This window comes from Triticum urartu, chromosome 1, assembly GCF_003073215.2.
Source record: "Triticum urartu cultivar G1812 chromosome 1, Tu2.1, whole genome shotgun sequence".
NCBI lineage: Eukaryota > Viridiplantae > Streptophyta > Magnoliopsida > Poales > Poaceae > Triticum > Triticum urartu.
Window position 1 is genome coordinate 565,310,509 of NC_053022.1, and position 23,743 is coordinate 565,334,251.

At 45.4% G+C, this 23,743-nt stretch overlaps 1 protein-coding gene across 1 annotated transcript; it reads left to right on the forward strand.

Moving 5' to 3' along the window:
- Positions 1-544: 544 nt before the first annotated feature.
- On the forward strand, positions 545-22,106 carry LOC125539707. The gene is made up of 3 exons (XM_048703218.1): positions 545-819; positions 19,399-21,103; positions 21,242-22,106. The coding sequence occupies exons 1-3, from the start codon at positions 725-727 to the stop codon at positions 21,851-21,853; spliced, it is 2,412 nt and encodes an 803-aa protein (XP_048559175.1). The 5' UTR covers positions 545-724; the 3' UTR covers positions 21,854-22,106.
- Positions 22,107-23,743: the final 1,637 nt, after the last annotated feature.

Below are 23,743 nucleotides of genomic sequence, written 5' to 3' on the forward strand. Positions count from 1 at the left end.
AATGTATTTTGCAAGTTGTTTCAGATGACATCCCTACTCCCTAGCATGGGATGAGCAATAAAATTGAACTGATTCTCAAAAAAAAAAAAGATACCGCAGACTCCACATATATTTTGATTTGACGGGCCTACACTAGGCAAATCTATCAAAAGCAACAGGGTAGGTGGTTGTAAAAAAGAACAGGGGATGCTGGTGGGGGGCTCAAACAGCTAAAAAGCTAAAAGTAAAAAAAAAAATAGTACCGATGAAAGGACCTTTCCACCGCGGCTACCACGCTGTCCACTTTGAGCGCGATGACGACACTGCATAAACTATGGCGATTACTGACCAAACTTGGTGGGCTGCGACGCTAATTGTATTATTATAAACAAACCCGGAGCAGGAGCTGAGAAGAGCTACATTCATACATCTTCCCTAACCATTCATTCCTCACCTTTAAGAAGATAGCTAGCTGCAAGATCACTCGCTGCTAATTCCAGAGCAAGACTTCGCGCCCAAATATGGCGGATGTGCTCGTTAGTCTGGCGGTGTTAGTGGTGGGTGTAGCCGCAAGAGCAGTCGAGTGGTGGGTGGACAAATCTGGACCACCGGGCCAGCAAACAGTACTTGCGCAAACGCGAGCGCGGGCGCGAGTGCGGCCGGAGGAGGTGTCGCTCAACAGTTACGCGCTCCTTCAGGTGTACGTTTTGATGGGGGTGACGGGGTTAGGCTACCTGGCGCTCACATGGTCGACGGTAGTCCTCCTCGGTGGCTTCGTCACCGGGCTGGAGAAAAGGATTTTTGGTGCCTCACGAGCATTAGCATGGTACAGGCAGCAAGGTCAGTACTTTAAAGCCTCTTTATTCTTACTAATCTTTTTCCTTGTATTTGGTTTTGCAATCTTCACGTCTGTCCATATGCTTTTAGATATATCATTTTGCTAAGAGTCAATTATACGGGTGGTTCTAGAAGTTGACGCAAACGGTCATTTTAATGCTAGAACTTATGATATACATTGAACTGATGCAAAAATTTAACTTAAACGTGCAAGTACAGTGCTAATCATGTTTCTATACACCGGCGACACGGACGTGTCATGCTAGCATGGCATCAGCCCCGCTATCACTGACCCCATGGTGGAGTCAGGGCGTGTGGCATGCTCCTTTTGCAAAAATCCCCTTTGATTTTTATTTTGGGTTTTCTATGGAAAGGCCCATGTAGGTGTACACTAGCTGGATGTGTGGCATCGGGTGGGTTCCATCTCTAAGCTAACAATTAAAAACACAGGCCACCCAGAATTCTTACTGGTGACATCGGATAACCCACGTGCCTAGCTAGCCAACAAATCCACATAAGGGCATGTACAATGGTGGCATGTGGATATAGATGCCTTATGACAAAAAGTAATTTGAAATATATGTGTTGATTTTTTTCTCCCCAATGCAAGCTACTACTAGTGAACCTCATCAAAGAATAGAAAGTGACTTTCACTACACATGCATCCCTCCTCTCCATCAACTTTACGCACCGGACCACATTTTTTGTCTCTAAGCATCTGCCTCCTGGAAAGGATCCCGCTTCTTCATCCGAACCTACTTTTTCTGTTATCCGATTCTACATGGCATGTGAGGCATCATCCTGAGGCTATGCATTGGTCATGCCCTAACACAGTTCATGTCCTATTAGGATACTGAACATTTATATCTTTTGGCTAAGTGACATGAACTCCAACTTTTTATTCGGAAAAAATGACACGGCCGAGGGTTTCAAACCCAGCGACTGGAGATATACCGGCGGGAAGAACTACCAATACAACCACTGGCTCTGCTTAGCTAGAATGAATTTTTAGCATCTATGTCCATGACATATCGCTCGCTGGACTAAACCAGACAGTAGTTCGGTCGGCACATTTTAAACATGTTAGTTTTCTCTTTTTATTTTTCCAAATTTGTAAAGAATATGTAAATTATAATTATATTTGTAATTGCAAATATGTATTTATTTGAGAATCCGTAGTCTGCTGGCACCCTAGGCTCATATTTTTTCCATACATATATTCATATTTGTTTCAAATACATTTTTTATTAAACACACAAACTTTATTAAAATGCAGGAACAGTTTGAAAACACCATAAGAAGTTAAATCATGATCACTTTTATACACAACATCAATATTTGTTAAAAAAATCGAGCTTATATGATCATTTTCTAAAAAAATATCTTCTTAAATTAATTTAAATGCAAACACTTTTAAAAATTATACAAACAATTCATAATTAATTTGATGGATTTTCTAAATTAATAGGTGAACATTTTTAATACAATTTATTTTATTTTATGTATATTATTTATATTTAAAAAATCAAAAATGAAAAAACTTTTTTAACACGCTCATACACTTACCCCTATGAACGCACACACGCACACCCTACCCCTATGAGTATCTTCGAGAGACTGAGCAGACATATTATTTTGAGATTTATGAAGTCACCGTAGGCGCCTTCTCGTTCGCGGGAACGTCTCCTCCCATTGAAAGTGCATCGCCGAAAATCTTAAAATAAATCTAGAAACAAAGAGAGCAGCAGGACTTAAACCCTGGTGGGTTGGGAATGCCATTGTCCCTCTAACCATCCAACCACAGATTGGTTCACGAAAATGAAAAAAGCTAACATAAATTGTAGCCCACGGGCACGTTCTGTTATAGACAAAACCCCATTGTTATAGTCTGGGCAAGTATGGAGTCTGGGAATGAAGTTGGGGTGCGGTAGGTTGCACTAAGTAAGTAGGTTTATTATCTTGCATTGCATCTTGCTTGATCAATACCATGACCTGGTTATTGTATTTGTTATGTTACGATGGTTTGTCTTGGTTTGTTTGTGGACTAAAGCTTTTTATAGTTGACTGGACCAACCAACCACTATGTACTAAATATGTATAGCTTGCTTTTGGATTGAAGCTTGTCCTGGCATTTTTTTTTCTATTTATTTTTTGTTTCTACTTAGAACTAATTACTTATAGTTTTTTAGTGATTTCTTTTTTCTTTTAGGTGACAAAAATTATAAACTTTCTGTTAGTGCCATTAGCTTTAAAATTTGAATAGTTTAAATTTGAATTTTTAAAATTTGTGCTGAATCACTAGTTCTAAGTTGTGTGAAAACACTTTGTAGAATAGTTAAAATTGATTTTTGAGTCAATCTTTTTCCTGCTATTTAATAGTAGGTGGCACTTTTTTGTTTTTTTGTTGTGTAGTGATTTCTTTTTTATTTTAGGTCACAAATATTATAAACTTTCTGTTAGTGCCATTAGTTTTAAAATTTGAATAGTTTAAATTTGAATTTTTTAAAATTTGTGTGAATCACTAGTTTATGAATAACTTTACTCAATTTGGTAATTTTAGTTAGTCATAACAAATATTATAGGCATTTTTTTTCTTTTTTGCTATTTATTTTTTGATTTTACTTAGAACTAAATACTTATAGTTTTTTAATGATTTCTTTTTTCTTTTAGGTCACAAAAAATAAAAACTTCTCTGTTAGTGAACATAGATGCACTTATAGAGAAAATTAAACATAAATTCATAATTAATTTCTATTTATGAATTTAGGTCCAATTTCCTCTATAGGTGCATCTATTTTCACTTTGAGAGGAGCTCAACAACGCAGAGAGGGACGGGCTTATAAACAGGTGTGGGCACCCATTCGGTTGGCGAGGTGGGACTAAACTCTGGGCAAACCCTTTAGTCCCGGTTCGTGGCATGAACTGGGACTAAAGGGGAGTCTTTGGTCCCGGTTCATGCAAAGAACCGGGACCAATGGTGGTGGGCCAGGAGCCAGGCCCATTGGTCCCGGTTCGTCCCACCAACCGAGACCAAAAGGTCCAGACGAACCGGGACCAATGGCCCACGTGGCCCGGCCGGCCCCCTGGGCTCACGTACCGGGTCCAATACCCCCATTGGTCCCGGTTCTAGACTGAACCGGGACTAATGGGCTGACCTAAGCCCAAAAGTTATATAAAAAAATTCGTCGAAACATACCCATGCAGGATGTAGTCTTGAAGAGCTTATTGTGAGGAACCTATGAGTGAAAACACTTTGTTAATTTCGGTGCTCAGTTAAGAAATTGTGACTTTTTTAAAACACATTTAAATGCATAAGTTTAGGGCTCCTGGTCAGTGCATTATGCGTCGGTTAGGAGTTCAAGCGCTCATCGGCTACAAAAATGGGCGGCCCATAAAAATTAAAATCTGAAAAGAATTTGTAAAAAAGAAAAAGTTGGTGAATTCAAAATGTTCATGGATTTTACAAAAAGTTCACAAACTTCAAGAAAAGTTTAAGAATAGTTTTTTGAAAAAAATTCATCGACTTTGAAAAAAGTTCATCGAATTTGAAAAATTTCACAAATTTAAAAAAATCATCACCTTTGGAGAGAATTCAAAAATATATAAAAACATTTCATCGACTTTTTAAAATAATTCAAAATTTTAATAAAACTTCACATTTTTTTGAAACTTTAATCGATTTTTCAAAAAAGTTCACAAATCTAGAAAAAAGTATATCAATTTTGAGAAACAAAATCATAAAATTTGAAAAAAGTTGATGTATTTTAAAAAATAGAAAAGGAAAAACAAAAATAACAAGGAAGTAGAAAAAATAGAAAGAAATAAAAAAAGAATAAAACCGAGTTAGTAATCACAAGAATTGTTTTTAGACACTATTATGTGTGCTGTCTCTCGTGCTTAGTGCAGCTAAACGAGAACTAAGAGATCACAGGTTCGAATCGCTTCACGCTTATAATTTTTGCAGTTTAACGTAAAGGGAAATCTAAATGGGCCGGCTAATTTTTGCAGTTTAACGTAAAGGGAAATCTAAATGGGCCGGCCCAATTCGTAGGGGGTGTGCGCCTGTTTGTAAAATGCAGCGCTTGAAGCGTCACTTAGGAAATGCCTACGTACCTCAAAAAAAGGAAATGCCTACGTTCTGTCCATCCCCTCACAACATAAAATGCGAGTTAGTTTTGTCCATCCCCGCAGCCGAGGCCGCTGCCTCCCAAGGATCCACCGCCGCTCCGGCCCCCACCAAGCCAGAAGACGCGCCCCAGCCATCAGACGGACGGGACGAGCCCACACTATCGCGCTCACGTGCCGCCTGCGCATCCTACAGCTTGGCCCGCAGAGAAGCCTTGTAGGCCATCGGATAGGAATCACTCGCCCCCGGCGACCTCAGAGGCCTCTTGCGACTGGAGTTGCGGTCACTAGACGAGCCGCGCATCCGATCCTTGGCCACGACGCCCGCGAACAAATGAGAGAGCAGAGGAGGCGGGGGAATGAGGGAGAAAGTGCGAGGAGGGATCCTAGATCTGAGGAGATCATGACGGGAGGCAGGAAACCCTAGCCAGGGGTCTGGATGCCTCTTAAGTACCCAGAGCAGGCCAAGCCCATGCGGCGGGAGGTGGACGGGGGCAGGCAGGTCCACCCAGGCCCATAAGAGGAGGGGAAGACACATTGGACACGACTGGGCCAAACAGGCTCCCCACCAGCCGCGGCCCAGACCCCGGCCCACACACCAGAGCACACAGCCCAGGCATGGCCCATCCCCAATAGCCACCACACCTAGGGCTGGGGGTGAGGCAGGGCTGCACCCACCGCCGCCGCCGCTGCCCGGCGCTGTGGATCACCAATTCCAGGGTCGACGGGACGACAGAGGTGAGGCCGGATCAGACAAAGGAGTGGGAGGGAGGGGGGACGAACCGGGACCGAGGATACCAGCCTCAAGGGAGTGACGCCCAAACTTATCAGGACGACGAGATTGACGAGACACCGCCGCCGCCCAGCCAGATCCGGCACCCCGGACGGCAGAGAGGCCCTTCAGGCCCCACCACGACCGCCCGGAGCAAATCGACGATGATAGGACGCATAGGACGAACCCCCAACGATGGAGGCCAGCGGCACGGCGGGGGGTTAGAGTCAGAGTCCGACGCATCATCCACCCGAGCCCAGAAGCGGATGCCCCGCGGGGGCGAAACAGGCGCCGCAACGGGGTGAAGGGTTGGATCCACCAAGTCCTAGACCAGCCAGCCCGCGAGGGAGGAAGGCTGAGAGCAGCGCCACCCATGGCGGAGGGGAGAGCCGATGGGGAGGATGAGGAGGGGGAGGAGGGGAGAGATGGGAGGAGAGCCACCCTCAATTCATTGTAGTCCAATCACTTTATTAATATATGACCCATCTTACACTCATAAATTTTTTTGAAGCATATGCTGCAGCAGGCTATTACTCTACAACATGTTTCTCTCTCTCCACTTGCTGTAGCGTTCCTGATCCAGCCGTGGGACCAGTGGTAAGGGACCCATGTGGCAACGACTGACAGCTTCTCTTTTGAGTTTTTGGGGCTGAGCAAACAACTCTTTTGATGAGATATGCATCCCGCTTATTCGGGGAAAAAACAGTGACGGCTTTTTCAGTTTTGAAGCTGCCATATTTGTTGTAGGAGTTAAAAGCACTGGGCCCTAGAACTTGCTGAGAATGTGATGATTTGGTCTTAGAACTTGTAAAATGACTCTACTCAGTCTCACAACTTACATTAAATGTGCAATTTTGGTCCTGGACCAATCACAGAGCGACAAGTGTGTTGGGGAACGTTGCAGAAAACAAAAATTTTCCTACGGTTTCACCAAGATCTATCTATGAGTTCATCTAGCAACGAGTGATTAGATGCATCTACGTACCTTGTAGATCGCGAGCGGAAGCGTTCAAAGAACGGGGATGATGTAGTCGAACACGACGTGATTCAAATCACCGATGATCAAGCACCGAACGGACGGTGCCTCCGCGTTCAACACACGTACGGAACGGATGACGTCTCCTCCTTTCTTGATCCAGCAAGGGGGGAAGAGAGGTTGATGAAGATCCAGCAGCACGACGGCGTGGTGGTGGATGCAGGGCGTCACAGTAGCAGGGCTTCGCCTATACTACGAGAGAGACGTAACGGGGAGAGAGGAAGCACCAAAGGCTGAGGTATGAAATCCCTCCTCTCCCCCACTATATATAGGAGGGCCAAGGGGGGGTGGTGCGCAGCCTAGGAGATCCAATCTCCTAGGTGCGGCGGCCAGGGGAGGGTTTCCCTCCCCCCCAAGGCACCTCGGGGTGCCTTCCACCACTTGGACTCCTCCGTGGTGGAAACCCTAGGCGCATGGGCCTAGTAGGGCTGGTGCCCTTGGCCCATGTAGGCCAAGGCGCACCCCTACAGCCCATGTGGCCCTCCGGGACAGGTGGCCCCACTCGGTGGGCCCACGGGACCCCTCCGATGGTCCCGGTATAATACCGATAACCCCGAAACTTGTCCCGATGGCCGAAACAGCACTTCCTATATATAGTTCTTTACCTCCGGACCATTCCGGAACTCTTCGTGACGTCCGGGATCTCATCCGGGACTCCGAACAATATTCGGATTACTGCATATACATATCTTCATAACCCTAGCGTCACCGAACCTTAAGTGTGTAGACCCTACGGGTTCGGGAGACAAGCAGACATGACCGAGACGACTCTCCGGTCAATAACCAACAGCGGGATCTGGATACCCATGATGGCTCCCACATGCTCCACGATGATCTCATCGGATGAACCACGATGTCGAGGATTAATCAACCCCGTATACAATTCCCTTTGTCAATCGGTATGTTACTTGCCCGAGACTCGATCGTCGGTATCCCAATACCTTGTTCAATCTCGTTACCAGCAAGTCACTTTACTCGTACCATAATGCATGATCCCGTGACCAACCACTTGGTCACCTTGAGCTCATAATGATGATGCATTACCGAGTGGGCCCAGTGATACCTCTCCGTTATATGGAGTGACAAATCCCAGTCTCGATCCGTGTCAACCCAACAGACACTTTCGGAGATACCTGTAATGCACCTTTATAGTCACTCAGTTATGTTGTGACGTTTGATACACCCAAAGCACTCCTACGGTATCCGGGAGTTACACGATCTCATGGTCAAAGGAAAAGATACTTGACATTGGAAAAGCTCTAGCAAACGAACTAAATGATCTTTGTGCCATGCTTAGGATTGGGTCTTGTCCATCACATCATTCTCCTAATGATGTGATCCCGTTATCAATGACATCCAATGTCCATAGCCAGGAAACCATGACTATCCGTTGATCAACGAGCTAGTCAACTAGAGGCTTACTAGGGACATATTATGGTCTATGTATTCACACGTGTATTACGATTTCCGGATAATACAGTTATAGCATGAATAAAGACAATTATCATGAACAAAGAAATATAATAATAATGCTTTTATTATTGCCTCTAGGGCATATTTCCAACAGTCTCCCACTTGCACTAGAGTCAATAATCTAGTTACATTGTGATGAATCGAACACCCATGGAATTCTGGTGTTGATCATGTTTTGCCCTAGGGAGAGGTTTAGTCAACGGATCTGCTATATTTAGGTTCGTGTGTACTTTACAAATCTCTATGTCTCCATTTTGAACATTTTCACGAATGGAGTTGAAGCGTCGCTTTATGTGCCTTGTCTTCTTGTGGAACCTGGGCTCTTTGGCAAGTGCAATAGCTCCAGTGTTGTCACAAAAGAGTTTGATTGGCCCCGACGCATTGGGTATGACTCCTAGGTCAGTGATGAACTCCTTCACCCATATTGCTTCATGTGCTGCCTCCGAGGCTGCCATGTACTCCGCTTCACATGTAGATCCCGCCACGACGCTCTGTTTGTAGCTGCACCAGCTCACTGCTCCACCATTCAACATATACATGTATCCGGTTTGTGACTTAGAGTCATCCAGATCTGTGTCGAAGCTAGCGTCGACGTAACCCTTTACGACCAGCTCTTCGTCACCTCCATAAACGAGAAACATTTCCTTAGTCCTTTTCAGGTACTTCAGGATATTCTTGACCGCTGTCCAGTGTTCCTTGCCGGGATTACTTTGGTACCTTCCTACCAAACTTACGGCAAGGTTTACATCAGGTCTGGTACACAGCATGGCATACATAATAGAACCTATGGCTGAGGCATAGGGGATGATACTCATCTCTTCTATCTCTTCTGCCGTGGTCGGGCATTGAGCTGAGCTCAATCTCACACCTTGTAAAACAGGCAAGAACCCTTTCTTGGACTGATCCATTTTGAACTTCTTCAAAATCTTATCAAGGTATGTGCTTTGTGAAAGACCTATGAGGCGTCTTGATCTATCCCTATAGATCTTGATGCCTAATATATAAGCAGCTTCTCCAAGGTCCTTCATTGAAAAACTCTTATTCAAGTAGGCCTTGATGCTGTCCAAGAGTTCTATATCATTTCCCATCAAAAGTATGTCATCTACATATAATATGAGAAATGCTACAGAGCTCCCACTCACTTTCTTGTAAACGCAGGCTTCTCCATAAGTCTGCATAAACCCAAACGCTTTGATCATCTCATCAAAGCGAATGTTCCAACTCCGAGATGCTTGCACCAGCCCATAAATCGAGCGTTGGAGCTTGCACACCTTGTCAGCATTCTTAGGATCGACAAAACCTTCCGGCTGCATCATATACAACTCTTCCTTAAGGAAACCATTAAGGAATGCCGTTTTGACGTCCATTTGCCATATCTCATAATCGTAGAATGCGGCAATCGCTAACATGATTCGGACGGACTTTAGCTTCGCTACTGGTGAGAAAGTCTCATCGTAGTCAATTCCTTGAACTTGTCGATAACCCTTAGCGACAAGCTGAGCTTTATAGATGGTCACATTACCATCCGCGTCTGTCTTCTTCTTGAAGATCCATTTATTTTCTATGGCTCGCCGTTCAACGGGCAAGTCAGTCAAAGTCCATACTTTGTTTTCATACATGGATCCTATCTCGGATTTCATGGCTTCTAGCCATTTGTCGGAATCCGGGCCTGCCATCGCTTCTTCATAGTTCGAAGGTTCACTGTTGTCTAACAACATGATTTCCAAGACAGGGTTGCCGTACCACTCTGGTGCGGAACGTGTCCTTGTGGACCTTTGAATTTCAGTAGGAGCTTGATCAGAAGTATCTTGATCATCATCAATAACTTCCTCTCTAGTCAGTGCAGGCGCCTTAGGAACATTTTCTTGAGTTGCGCCATTTTCCGGTTCAAGAGGTAATACTTCATCAAGTTCTACCTTCCTCCCACTTACTTCTTTCGAGAGAAACTCTTTCTCCAGAAAGGATCCATTCTTGGCAACAAAGATCTTGCCTTCGGATCTGAGGTAGAAGATATACCCAATGGTTTCTTTAGGGTATCCTATGAAGACGCATTTTTCCGATTTGGGTTCGAGCTTTTCAGGTTGAAGTTTCCTGACATAAGCATCGCATCCCCAAACTTTTAGAAACGACAGCTTAGGTTTCTTCCCAAACCATAATTCAAACGGTGTCGTCTCAACGGATTTCGACGGAGCCCTATTTAAAGTGAATGCGGCAGTCTCTAAAGCATAGCCCCAAAAAGATAGCGGTAAATCGGTAAGAGACATCATAGATTGCACTATATCCAATAAAGTACGGTTATGACGTTCGGACACACCATTACACTATGGTGTTCCAGGTGGCGTGAGTAGTGAAACTATTTCACATTGTTTTAATTGAAGGCCAAACTCGTAACTCAAATATTTTACCTCTGCGATCATATCGTAGAAACTTTTATTTTCTAGTCACGATGATTTTCCACTTCACTCTGAAATTCTTTGAACTGTTCAAATGTTTCAGACTTATGTTTCATCAAGTAGATATCCCCATATCTGCTCAAATCATCTGTGAAGGTCAGGAAATAATGATACCTGCTGCAAGCCTTAATATTCATTGGACCACATACATCAGTATGTATGATTTCCAATAAGTTGGTTACTCGCTCCATTGTTCCTGAGAACGGAGTCTTGGTCATTTTACCCATGAGGCATGGTTCGCACGTGTCAAATGATTCATAATCAAGAGACTCTAAAAGTCCATCTGCATGGAGCTTCTTCATGCGTTTGATACCTATGTGACCAAGGCGGCAGTGCCACAAGTATGTGGGACTATCGTTATCAACTTTACATCTTTTGGTATTCACACTATGAATATGTGTAATATTACGTTCGAGATTCATTAAGAATAAACCATTGACCATCGGAGCATGACCATAAAACATATCTCTCATATAAATAGAACAACCATTATTCTCAGATTTAAATGAGTAGCCATCTCGTATTAAACGAGATCCCGATACAATGTTCATACTCAAACTTGGCACGAAATAACAATTATTGAGGTTTATTACTAATCCCGTAGGTAAATGTAGAGGTAGCGTGCCGACGGCGATCACATCGACCTTGGAACCATTCCCGACGCGCATCGTCACCTCGTCCTTTGCCAGTCTCTGTTTATTCTGCAGCTCCTGCCGTGAGTTACAAATATGAGCAACGGCACCGGTATCAAATACCCAGGAGTTACTTCGAGTACTGGTAAGGTACACATCAATTACATGTATATCACATATACCTTTTGTTTTGCCGGCCTTCTTGTCCGCTAAGTATTTGGGGCAGTTCCGCTTCCAGTGACCCTTCCCTTTGCAATAAAAGCACTCCGTCTCAGGCTTGGGTCCATACTTTGACTTCTTCTTCCCAGCAGCTTGCTTGCCGGGCGCGGCAACTTCCTTGCCATCCTTCTCAAAGTTCTTTTTACCCTTGCCCTTCTTGAACTTAGTGGTTTTATTGACCATCAACACTTGATGTTCCTTCTTGACTTCTACCTCTGCAGATTTCAGCATTGCAAATACTTCAGGAATGGTCTTTTCCATCCCCTACATATTGAAGTTCATCACAAAGCTCTTGTAGCTTGGTGGAAGCGACTGGAGGATTCTGTCAATGACCGCATCATCCGGGAGATTAACTCCCAGCTGAGTCAAGCGGTTATGTAACCCAGACATAGTGAGTATGTGCTCACTGACAGAACTATTTTCCTCCATCTTACAGCTGAAGAACTTATTGGAGACTTCATATCTCTCGATCCGGGCATGAGCTTGAAAAACCATTTTCAGCTCTTCGAACATCTCATATGCTCCATGTCTCTCAAAACGCTTTTGGAGCCCCGGCTCTAGGCTGTAAAGCATGCCGCACTGAACGAGGGAGTAGTCATCAGTACGTGTCTGCCAAGCGTTCATAGCGTCTTGGTTCTGTGGGACGGGTGGATCACCTAGCGGTGCTTGTAGGACATAATCTTTCTTGGCAGCTATGAGGATGATCCTCAGGTTCCGGACCCAGTCCGTATAGTTGCTGCCATCGTCTTTCAGCTTGGTTTTCTCTAGGAACGCGTTGAAATTGAATACAACGTTGGCCATTTGATCTACAAGACATATTGTAAAGATTTTAGACTAAGTTCATGATAATTAAGTTCATCTAATCAAATTATTAATGAACTACCACTTAGATAGACATCCCTCTTCTAGTCATCTAAGTATAACATGATCCGAGTTGGCTAGGCCGTGTCCGATCATCACGTGACACGGACTAGTCAATGTCGGTGAACATCTTCATGTTGATCGTATCTTCTATACGACTCATGCTCGACCTTTCGGTCTTCTGTGTTCCGAGGCCATGTCTATGCACATGCTAGGCTCGTCAAGTCAACCTAAGTGTATTGCGTGTGTAAATCTGTCTTACACCCGTTGTATGTGAACGTAAGGATCTATCACACCCGATCATCACGTGGTGCTTCGAAACGACGAACTGTAGCAACGGTGCACAGTTAGGGGGAACACTTTCTTGAAATTATTATGAGGGATCATCTTATTTACTACCGTCGTTCTAAGCAAACAAGATGCAAAACATGATAAACATCACATGCAATCAAATAATAATAGTGACATGATATGGCCAATATCACATAGCTCCTTTGATCTCCATCTTGGGGCTCCATGATCATCCTGTCACCGTCATACTCATCAACATGTAAGTTGTGATTCCTATTACAATAGCATGAACATCTCATACATCACATATAGATCATTCATCACAACTTTGGCCATATCACATCACATAGCATACCCTGCAAAAACAAGTTAGACGTTCTCTAATTGTTGTTTGCATGTTTTACGTGGCTGCTATGGGTTTCTAGCAAGAACGTTTCTTACCTACGCAAAGACCACAACGTGATATGCCAATTGCTATTTATCCTTCATAAGGACCCTTTTCATCGAATCCGATCCGACTAAAGTAGGAGAGACAGACACCCGCTAGCCACCTTATGCAACTAGTGCATGTCAGTCGGTGGAACCTGTCTCACGTAAGAGTACGTGTAAGGTCGGTCCGGGCCGCTTCATCCCACGATGCCGCCGAATCAAGATAAGACTAGTAACGGCAAGCATATTGAACAAAATCAACGCCCACAACTACTTTGTGTTCTACTCGTGCAAGAGAACTACGCATAGACCTAGCTCTGATACCACTGTTGGGGAACGTTACAGAAAACAAAAATTTTCCTACGGTTTCACCAAGATCTATCTATGAGTTCATCTAGCAACGAGTGATTAGATGCATCTACGTACCTTGTAGATCGCGAGCGGAAGCGTTCAAAGAACGGGGATGATGTAGTCGAACACGACGTGATTCAAATCACCGATGATCAAGCACCGAACGGACGGTGCCTCCGCGTTCAACACACGTACGGAACGGATTACGTCTCCTCCTTTCTTGATCCAGCAAGGGGGGAAGAGAGGTTGATGAAGATCCAGCAGCACGACGGCGTGGTGGTGGATGCAGGGCGTCACAGTAGCAGGGCTTCGCCTATACTACGAGAGAGACGTAACGGGGAGAGAGGAAGCACCAAAGGCTGAGGTATGAAATCCCTCCTCTCCCCCACTATATATAGGAGGGCCAAGGGGGGTGGTGCGCAGCCTAGGAGATCCAATCTCCTAGGTGCGGCAGCCAGGGGAGGGTTTCCCCCCCCCCCAAGGCACCTCGGGGTGCCTTCCACCACTTGGACTCCTCCGTGGTGGAAACCCTAGGCGCATAGGCCTAGTAGGGCTGGTGCCCTTGGCCCATGTAGGCCAAGGCGCACCCCTACAGCCCATGTGGCCCCCCGGGACAGGTGGCCCCACCCGGTGGGCCCATGGGACCCCTCCGGTGGTCCCGGTACAATACCGATAACCCCGAAACTTGTCCTGATGGCCAAAACAGCACTTCCTATATATAATTCTTTACCTCCGGACCATTCCGGAACTCCTCGTGACGTCCGGGATCTCATCCGGGACTCCGAACAATATTCGGATTACTGCATATACATATCTTCATAACCCTAGCGTCACCGAACCTTAAGTGTGTAGACCCTACGGGTTCGGGAGACAAGCAGACATGACCGAGACGACTCTCCGGTCAATAACCAACAGCGGGATCTGGATACCCATGATGGCTCCCACATGCTCCACGATGATCTCATCGGATGAACCACGATGTCGAGGATTAATCAACCCCGTATACAATTCCCTTTGTCAATCGGTATGTTACTTGCCCGAGACTCGATCGTCGGTATCCCAATACCTTGTTCAATCTCGTTACCGGCAAGTCACTTTACTCGTACCGTAATGCATGATCCCGTGACCAACCACTTGGTCACCTTGAGCTCATAATGATGATGCATTACCGAGTGGGCCCAGTGATACCTCTCCGTTATATGGAGTGACAAATCCCAGTCTCGGTCCGTGTCAACCCAACAGACACTTTCGGAGATACCTATAATGCACCTTTATAGTCACCCAGTTACGTTGTGACGTTTGATACACCCAAAGCACTCCTACGGTATCCGGGAGTTACACGATCTCATGGTCAAAGGAAAAGATACTTGACATTGGAAAAGCTCTAGCAAACGAACTACACGATCTTTGTGCCATGCTTAGGATTGGGTCTTGTCCATCACATCATTCTCCTAATGATGTGATCCCGTTATCAATGACATCCAATGTCCATAGCCAGGAAACCATGACTATCCGTTGATCAACGAGCTAGTCAACTAGAGGCTTACTAGGGACATATTATGGTCTATGTATTCACATGTGTATTACGATTTCCGGATAATACAGTTATAGCATGAATAAAGACAATTATCATGAACAAAGAAATATAATAATAATGCTTTTATTATTGCCTCTATGGCATATTTCCAACAAAGTGGACTCATCGGGCCCGAGCCGGTCAGCGCGCGTTTTTGCAAAAAAAAACCCTGCCTTTCGTTGTAAACAACTGCGGTATAAGAATGCTGCACATTTGACATCGGATTGTGTGCCTGAAGGTGATACCGCTAATCATGCTCCAATTGTTTCATGTGGCCCTTTATTTCTTTTGTCCGCTTGTAAGCCAAATTAATAATGTGACTAGTGACTAGACCACTGAGTTTACAAGCAGTTCATCTCAGTCTTATAAACAAATTATCATTCAAGGAAACAAGACTGCAAATATTTGTACCAAGAATAGTTTTGCCATTCTCAAGTAATATTGTTGAAACAAGTTTGTATTGATATGTGATCACTTTATCAAAACGATCGACAGATAAAGATACAACTGCTGCTCTTGGAAAAAAATCAATTGACAACTGATGTAACACACTTAACAAAACATTGGCGTTCAAGTCACATTGTCAGTAACCTAGAAATTAGAATAATTTCAACACTCCCACTAATAAGCTTGCGCTGTTTGCGAGCACTGAAGCTTCAATCGTCTTAATGTTCATCTAAGGTGGTCATTGGCAGGGCAGGATCGTAGGCTCCATGGCCGTGGATATGCTCCTAGTGCACATTTCAGGGCCAATTTCTGTGACCCCTTCTTCTTGAATAGTTATAATGCTGCCGATCAACATCTTTTTTTGGGGGGCTACTGGTTTAATTCAATATAAGGAAAAAGATAGCCTGGAGAAAATATAGCGCATATCTTTGCAAGGTTCCTGAAGTAAACTGTTGTGTAGTTCCCCATTCGGAAGAAAACTTCTATCTGATCAGCAAGAACCAACTGGGGCTGCGAGATAGCTCCATCTGACCAATCTTTTTAAAAACAGGAAGTTTGTTAGAGACTACATATGTAAAACCATATGACACACTGAGGTTTGGGCATTGTTATCAACTCATCACCCTGATTAAATGGGATGGAAAAAAAGAAAAACCAGGTCACTATGTTTTCTTAAGCACAGAAACAATAAATATAACTGTCATTACCAAGTGCCTTGGAATTTCCTATTCTTTTATCAAATCTCCATATGCTTTGGTTAGTTATGAAACTGAAACAAGAGTCACGGCCCACATCAATATTGTCCAAAAATGTGGATAGCTTGTACTCTGCAGGATCCGAGGCATATGTCTGATCTATGACCACATCCACCGTCTGAAATTTATATGAACCAAGTTTGAGTTAGATGCTACTAGTAAATGGTAAATAAATAGTCGGTCCAAGAATTGTGAAATAATAGACCATACGGTGGTTTGCGGAATTTTCTTCTTACATGTACATAGTAAAAAAGAGAGTATTTAACAAAAAACTATCACAATTCGTGAAAACCGTGCCTACAAACTATCATTTTATAAATTTGTGCCGGAAACTACCATATTCTCATTAATCCCTGACTAAAAACTACGAAGTCCGAAAAGAGCCCGATTTGACTCGTTTAAACGCGTTTCTGACTAGTTGGGCCCACATATAAGCGGGCTAAAAAAGCAATCAGGTCCCTAGAAATTTTTCAAAAAAGCAATCCAGTCCTGGCTGTGGCTATGGCCGGCCCCCGGCCGTGGCAGCGGCCAAGCCGTGGCTCTGGCCAGCCATGGCCGCCCGTGGGCGCGCTGCAGCCGTGAGCGGTGAACGACTCCGAGCTGTGGCTGGTTGTCGTGGGCCTTGCCGCCCGCCGGCCGACCTCGCCCGCTCGCGCCCTGCTATGTTCAGCCGCGCCCGGTCTCCTCTTCCACGCCCTGCGGCCTGCTCTGCGCGCGCACGCGCCACGCCCACCGCCGCGCGCTCCCGCCAGCGTGCACGCCCATGTCCTCCCACACCTGCGCCGCGCGCACCCTCCCTCTCGCCTTGTCTGCGCCCAGCTCCCGCTCCGCCGCTCCCTGGGCAGCTCCTTGCCGCGGCCGCCTGCGACCCGTCCCGTTTTCGCCCGCGCGGCCGCCGCCCTTGCCCCTCGTGGGCCAACTCTGTCATAATCGCGTCTAAAAGAGCCAAATCGTGCTATTTTCAGACTTGGTAGTTTTTAGTCAAGGATTAGTAAGAAAATGGTAGTTTTCGGCATAATTTTATAAAGTGGTAGTTTATAGGCACGTTTTCACGAATTGTGGTAATTTTTTGTTAAATACTCTAAAAGAGGCCCAGTTCATTTTAGAACAATGTTAAAGTTCATATAAGCAGTCAAGTGGTAAGAAACGAGCTCTTGTTAGCATCATCTGAAATGGTGATCGGGCGGACATTTTTAGCTGTACAAGGTGTGACAATAGGTTCTTTCTTAAATTTTGAAACTGCTGCAATAACACGAAGTGATGCTATCTGTAACTTGTAGCTTTCTCTGACAAATGTCCATACTCCCTACAGCAGTAGTAGTTACAGTACACTGATGATCAGTAAAAACTGTACATTCAAAATTTTGCTTAGATAAATGCACCAGAAATTCATGATCCCTTGGGTGTAAAGTTGCATACCTCTGTGAATTCAACCCATGCTACTATAGGTTTGAATCAGATGCTTAGGGCAGCAGCTGCTTTGCTTAAGCACAACTAGTTTGTCTTAATCTGCATTAGGAGAAACAACTTGTCTTAAAATTTTGAGTTACTTGTTATGGTAGCAATATTACTGAATGCATACACAGAGTCTTCTATCTCAATCATAACAAAGCAAATTCAGTCACATTTTATTGGTCTTAACTGCATCATATACTGCATTGGCCCTGTCTTCGGAGTTCGTGAACGTTCCCAGGTATTTAATCCACTTGGCCCTCTGCACAGAGCCACCAATATTAGATCTGTCAGTTCATATAACTGCTGAGACAGTGTATTCTAGGCAGTGATCTTACCTGCAACGGAGTGTCCTCTTTGAAGGGTACGTAGGCTGTGAAGTTGCAACCTTTATCTTAATCCGTGCTCACGAAATGCGCGCGGAACTGCGTGAGTTTACCTGTGTCTGTCCTGTTGACAAGCTGAACATTTCCAGTTGCATATGCCTGGAGCACGCACTGAGAAGCCACCTGAGGTGATGTTATCCCTTTCAAGTTCTCCAGCACCCCAAGTAGCTGCACACACGGCAACAAAGGCTCAGATAGCTAAAGCATCACACGCAGAAAGCATCATCACGCCGCGCCATTGCCGATCAATCAATCTGCAGATTAACCAATGCGTGCGCGTGTATTTATGAATATGAATTTGGTATAGTACCTGCATGAGGAGATAGCTCTTGCCGTCCCAGGCGTTCTTGATGACCTTGAAGCCCTGCCCGTAGTATATGTGGAACAGCCTCGCCTCCTCCGCCCGGGACACCGGCCCGGCCACCACCGCGGGCGGCTTGCCCACGGCCGCGAGGCGCAGCAGCAGAGCCGCCCACAGCCACAGCAGCGCTGCGCTCCAGTGGCACGCCATGGATTGCTGCTCTGCTCTGCTCAGCCGCCTCTTCTGCCTTGGAGCTCGCTCCGGAGGTGACGGTGAGTGAGTGTGTGTGCCCGTGACGGACAGGGTGTGTCCAGGGTGTGCGTGTGTGTTGGAGGGGATGCTTTCGTGTCCTGCGGGTTGATTACAACGAAAGGCAGGGGCCTCTTTACAAAATGCCGCACGCTGATCGGCTCGGGACCCAGGCGTCCACTTGTCGCTCTGTGATTGCTTAGGACCAAATTTGCACATTTGATGCAAGTTCTGGGACTAGGTAGGGTCAATTTGCAAGTTCTAGGACCAAAACATTACATTGTGAGCAAGTTGTAGGATTCCCAGTGCTTTTAACTCTTGCTATAGCATTGCCTGTTCGAGGTGGCTTGGCTAGTGTGATTTCAGTGTTGTTTTTCGTGCGCTTTACACTTGGATTCGTCATTCTGAAGTCCGAGTCACCAGATGACGTTGTCTGCAGTGTAGATTTGGGGCCCTCTGGTGTTGTGCGTTGAATTTGTGCTTGCCGGTGCTGCCTTGGTCGCTGGCAGATGGTGCTCTTGGTCTTATTCTAGGTACCGTGTCGCAATGGTTTTTAACCGATTTTCAATTTGACTGTGCAACTATCTTCTTATGTTATGATGGTAGAACTCCTTCCGTGATTGTCGGTTTGGGCAAAATCAAATAAACATCAACTCACTATAATTTATACTCCCTCCGTCCGAAAATAAGTGTCCTCGATTTAGTACAAACCTTGTACTATGTGGGAGTATTACCGATCGGGCACTGACCACGCATTTGGAATGTCATACACAGGATCTTCAACGACTCAGGGGACAACCTGTTTCCTATATTTCGGAAGCTAATGAGAAATCTTGCGAGGAAGGTTCTTGCAAACCCTGTAGAAGGTGTTCTACAAAAATTGTATCAACATCGCACAGGGCATGGTGCCTTAACTGTTCTCTGGGTACAAGCTGTCCTCATCATCGTGCAAATATTATCCATCCCGGCCCTGGTCGTGGTTCTAATTGCAGGGATCCTTTATGTGGTTGGGCCTGTCGCCTGTATCGTGCTCTCATTGTGGCGCCTACGGCAGCATGATTATGGCGACACCACAAAAGACGGCAAAGCGAACCTGGTGCCAGCACTGATCATATTCTACTGTTTGGTCATTTGCCAAGGTGTACTCTTCTTCTTATGGTGGTGTATCGATTTTGCGGCGATCTGGGTTGTGGTTTCGCTCCGTGAAGATTGCATGTTACCAGAAAAGTGGGGCAGCGTGACAATTGTAGATTACCTCTATGATACCCGAGCAAAATGCTGGCAGGACCCTACATCCATCGATGGTAGGAATTTGATCCACTATGCTGTTGATTTGGTTGACTCAGAATTGCAGAAAGAATATCTCTCAGGAGCAAGGATGTTGGACAACTTTATTAAGCTGGAGGCAGATGTAAGGTCTCTCTTACTCCCTTCTAGAACAAAGATTCAGAAGCTGATCGATACACCAGGGTGGAGAAGCAGTAACAGAGAACTAAGGGCGGTCGCCGCCAGGATCGTCGCATACCTTGCCGGTGACATCCATTTGTCCCAGTTCCCTGGGGCAACACAGTGCATATCCTCCCTGCTTGATACCGCCCTTCCATACTGGAACAACACACAAGAACCCAATCATCATTTACTGTTTAGTAAGTCAGAAAAGAATACTGGCGGTGCTAAGGGAAGATTGATTTCTCGTATCAAAGGCATAGAGAAACGCAGAACAAACAATGTTCCCAACCAAGGTGCTGACATTCAGCAAGATGTAGTGGATAGCACAACCCATGGCGGCAAACGAGATGGCTGTAATGAGCTGATTCTGCAAGGCCTGGCAATTCTTCAGAGGCTCGCCTTTGATCAACAGAACTGCAGCGACATATGCCGCACCCCTGGTCTCCTCCCTAAGATCATGGCACCACTGTACTCTGAGACACTAATCCAAGATACCAATGCAAATCAATGGGCCGATGTAGTGAATGGGTCACTCAAAGTGGTACACAGGCTCATCCGTTCTCCAGAGTGGATTGGCAGAAGTGATCTGGTCCACAAAATCTGTTCGAACGAGCATGCACTGAGCAACCTGGAGAGAATTCTTTATCAGGGAAAAAATGATGGCACAGAACTGCAGATGAGAGCCATAGAAATACTGACAGAACTGGTCACTGATTCGTCAGCCAACCTCAGCACCGAAACAAAAGAAAATCTAATCAAGAAGCAGTTGCAGATATTCCTTACCAGTGATGAAAGGGAAGAAGAAAAGCTTAGAGTTACGGCTGGGAAAGCACTGGCATTACTTTCCAGGAGAAAATCTATCTCTAAGTTTATAATGAAGGAAAAGAATAATATTGTTGAGCATCTCAATGGAATACTTGATGCTACGAACAACATCACGTACAGGACAGTAGCAGTGTTGCTCTTGGAGAATTTGTGCACTCATTGTACATTGGACAAGGATCATGTGAAGGAAGCCTTGCAGCCAAAGGTTAGCTTACAGATCCGTTGATCCACTTATATCTAAAGTAGCATAACACTCAAAAATTTAGCAGGCACGGATAGAGTTTTGGTAGAATCATCTGGGCAGTATTTTTTCTTTGGTTATAAAGTTACATTATTGTTGCAGGTCCTCAGGGAAGTATTGTCCAGTACACAAGACCTCCCTAAAGAACAAAGAAATAATTCTGCACGGGAAGAAAACCAGGCAACTTCCGGACCAGGACATGATGAAGAAAATCAGGCAACTTCTGGACCAGGACATGATGAAGAAAACCAACTGTTGCCTGAAGCAAATGGCCAAATCAACTCACCTGATCAGGCAAATGAGGAGCTAAAAGCTAAAATGGAATTCCGAGAAGCATTGTTATCGCTTACTTTTGTGATGTGTGACAAACTGATCACTGCAGATGACTTCGATGATGTGGTTCGAAATAGTAACATCGGAGAAGTTAAATTTGTGGCCAAGTTACAGGCCATAGTACAAGAGAACCGTGACGCCAGAGCTGATTGTCTAAGGATCGTGAAGTTTTGCGGCCAGATTGTGGTATTAATGCTGGAGCGCGGACAGGTCACGGCGCGCCTAAAGTTATGCGTGGAGTCGCTGCGTGAGACTTCAGAGATCATGTCTGACCTTGAAAGCTGCATGCTATTTGCAGGGACTGATTGCGGAGTGAAGAAGACAGCCAGGCCTCTCCTCTCCGATCTTGTGGAAAAAGCGAGAAAGTTGCTTGGTTACTAGAATGTAACTATAATTGCTACCCATATTCTGTCATGTGTCCCAGGAACAAACAATCATGTTTCTGCAGCCCTAGCCTGCTTTATTTTCTCATATTTTCATTATAAAGCAACATAGTATTGTTGAAACACTTGGGAGTCCAGAGCTATTGTTTCTATAGCACTTATCTGTTTATTTCTCACGTTTTCACTGTAATGCAATATTTGTTGGAAAACTTTGAATCTAGACTTACTATGTCTATGGAGCCCTGACCTGCTTTATTTCAAATACTTCAGGAAAATTATATCTTTGGAAAGTTATGTCAAACATGCTCCTGTGTTTCTTCTATGTCTGAATTTTCAACTGGCAGACAGTTTTTCAGTCAGACAAGGTACGCTTCCCGAAAAGAAAATGGCGGAAGTAGTTGCAGGTGAGGGATAGAGCGGCTGTTGCCCATCTATCGAGTCCACTCAAAGCGACCGAGCATGTGTGTAATTTCACTGATCTCGTGCTGCTGCAGAAGATGTTATTGGTTAATATATATTCTGGGCAACAACATGAGTCCAGCTGCTCGACCATGAAAACAGCAGCCGATTTGCTTGATCTGATTTGCATCGCCCTTAGTGTAAGAACGATTGGTTTCCTCTAGGCTCTAGCAGAGGTGAGTCGGTTTTGCATTTCTCTGTTGAGTCGAATGGATGGTTTGACTGGGCAACAGATTCCGTGTGTATGCTTTGTAGGTGAAGCTGTCCTGGCTCGAATTCCTCGTCGGCTTATAGTTATAGGTGAAGGTGCCGTGTGAATCAGGCAGGCTCGAGGATTAACGTTAGTTTACTGCGTATCTGTCATGGACATGGCTTCAGATATGGTGCTTAAACCTTCAGGCAAAAGCAGAGGCCACAATGGTCCACCTGACAGGCATTGTGTATGTGTGTGTTGGCGTGCGTTAGAGCAACTCTAGCAGTCCCCTCAAATCGCGCCAACCCGCCAAATTCCGGCGAGCATACGGGCTCGGCCCAATTTTCTGGGCAGAACAGAGCCCGTATACCCGCCCGGCCCGTAAAACATTTTACGGTGGCCTGCAAACCGTCCCCCGAAGCGGTATATCTACGGGTTTGCGGGGCAGATACGGGCATATCTGTCATGGACCTGGCTTGAGATATGGTGCTTACACCTTGAGGCGCAAAAACAGAGGCCTAAGCTAACAAGACATTCAGCTAGGACCACCTGACAGGCATCGTGTGCATGCGTGCGCGCGTGTGTGTACGTGTTGGGGCGTGTTAGCTGCCTGTTGTTGTAACAGCAGTTGGCGTGGTGGGTTGTCAGGTTAAGTAGTTGAGTGGCGAGAGAGCTAGGCGGCTGTCTTTTGGCCAAAGTGTAACTGAATCCCAAACCAGTCTCTCCTCTACTCTGAATGCTAGCTGGAGCTGCTGCTGTTGCCTGTCCCCAATTCTCTGCTTCTGCCCTGTTCTTGTTGCTGCTGCATCCAGGTCCATAACAGTATCGCTTCCATTGGACAGGTCATATGTGTGAACATTAGCCTAAGCAGGCTGTTGTGCCGCCGTGGCGTGGTCGATGATTCGAGGCTTTCCCCCCCCTCCCCCCTCAAGATCACAATATGGTCTCCTCTAGCAGAGGTGAGTCAGTTTGGCATGCCTCTGTTCTGTCGAATGGTTGATTGACTGAGAGACAATTTTTTTTTAGAACGAAGACGCTGGGCGCGTCCGGCTTTAAATTAATAAAGCCCACAACTAGGCAGCGTGACTGACAGAGTCTGAGATTACAAACACGAGCATGGAGGCTCCGGCCAAAGAGAGCGCATAGTCTGGAGAGTTAACGGGCAGGCCAAAAGCAGCATTTCGAAGCCTAAGCTTAGAGCACGTAGGCTCGCTCGTGCGCCATCCAAAAGGGCCA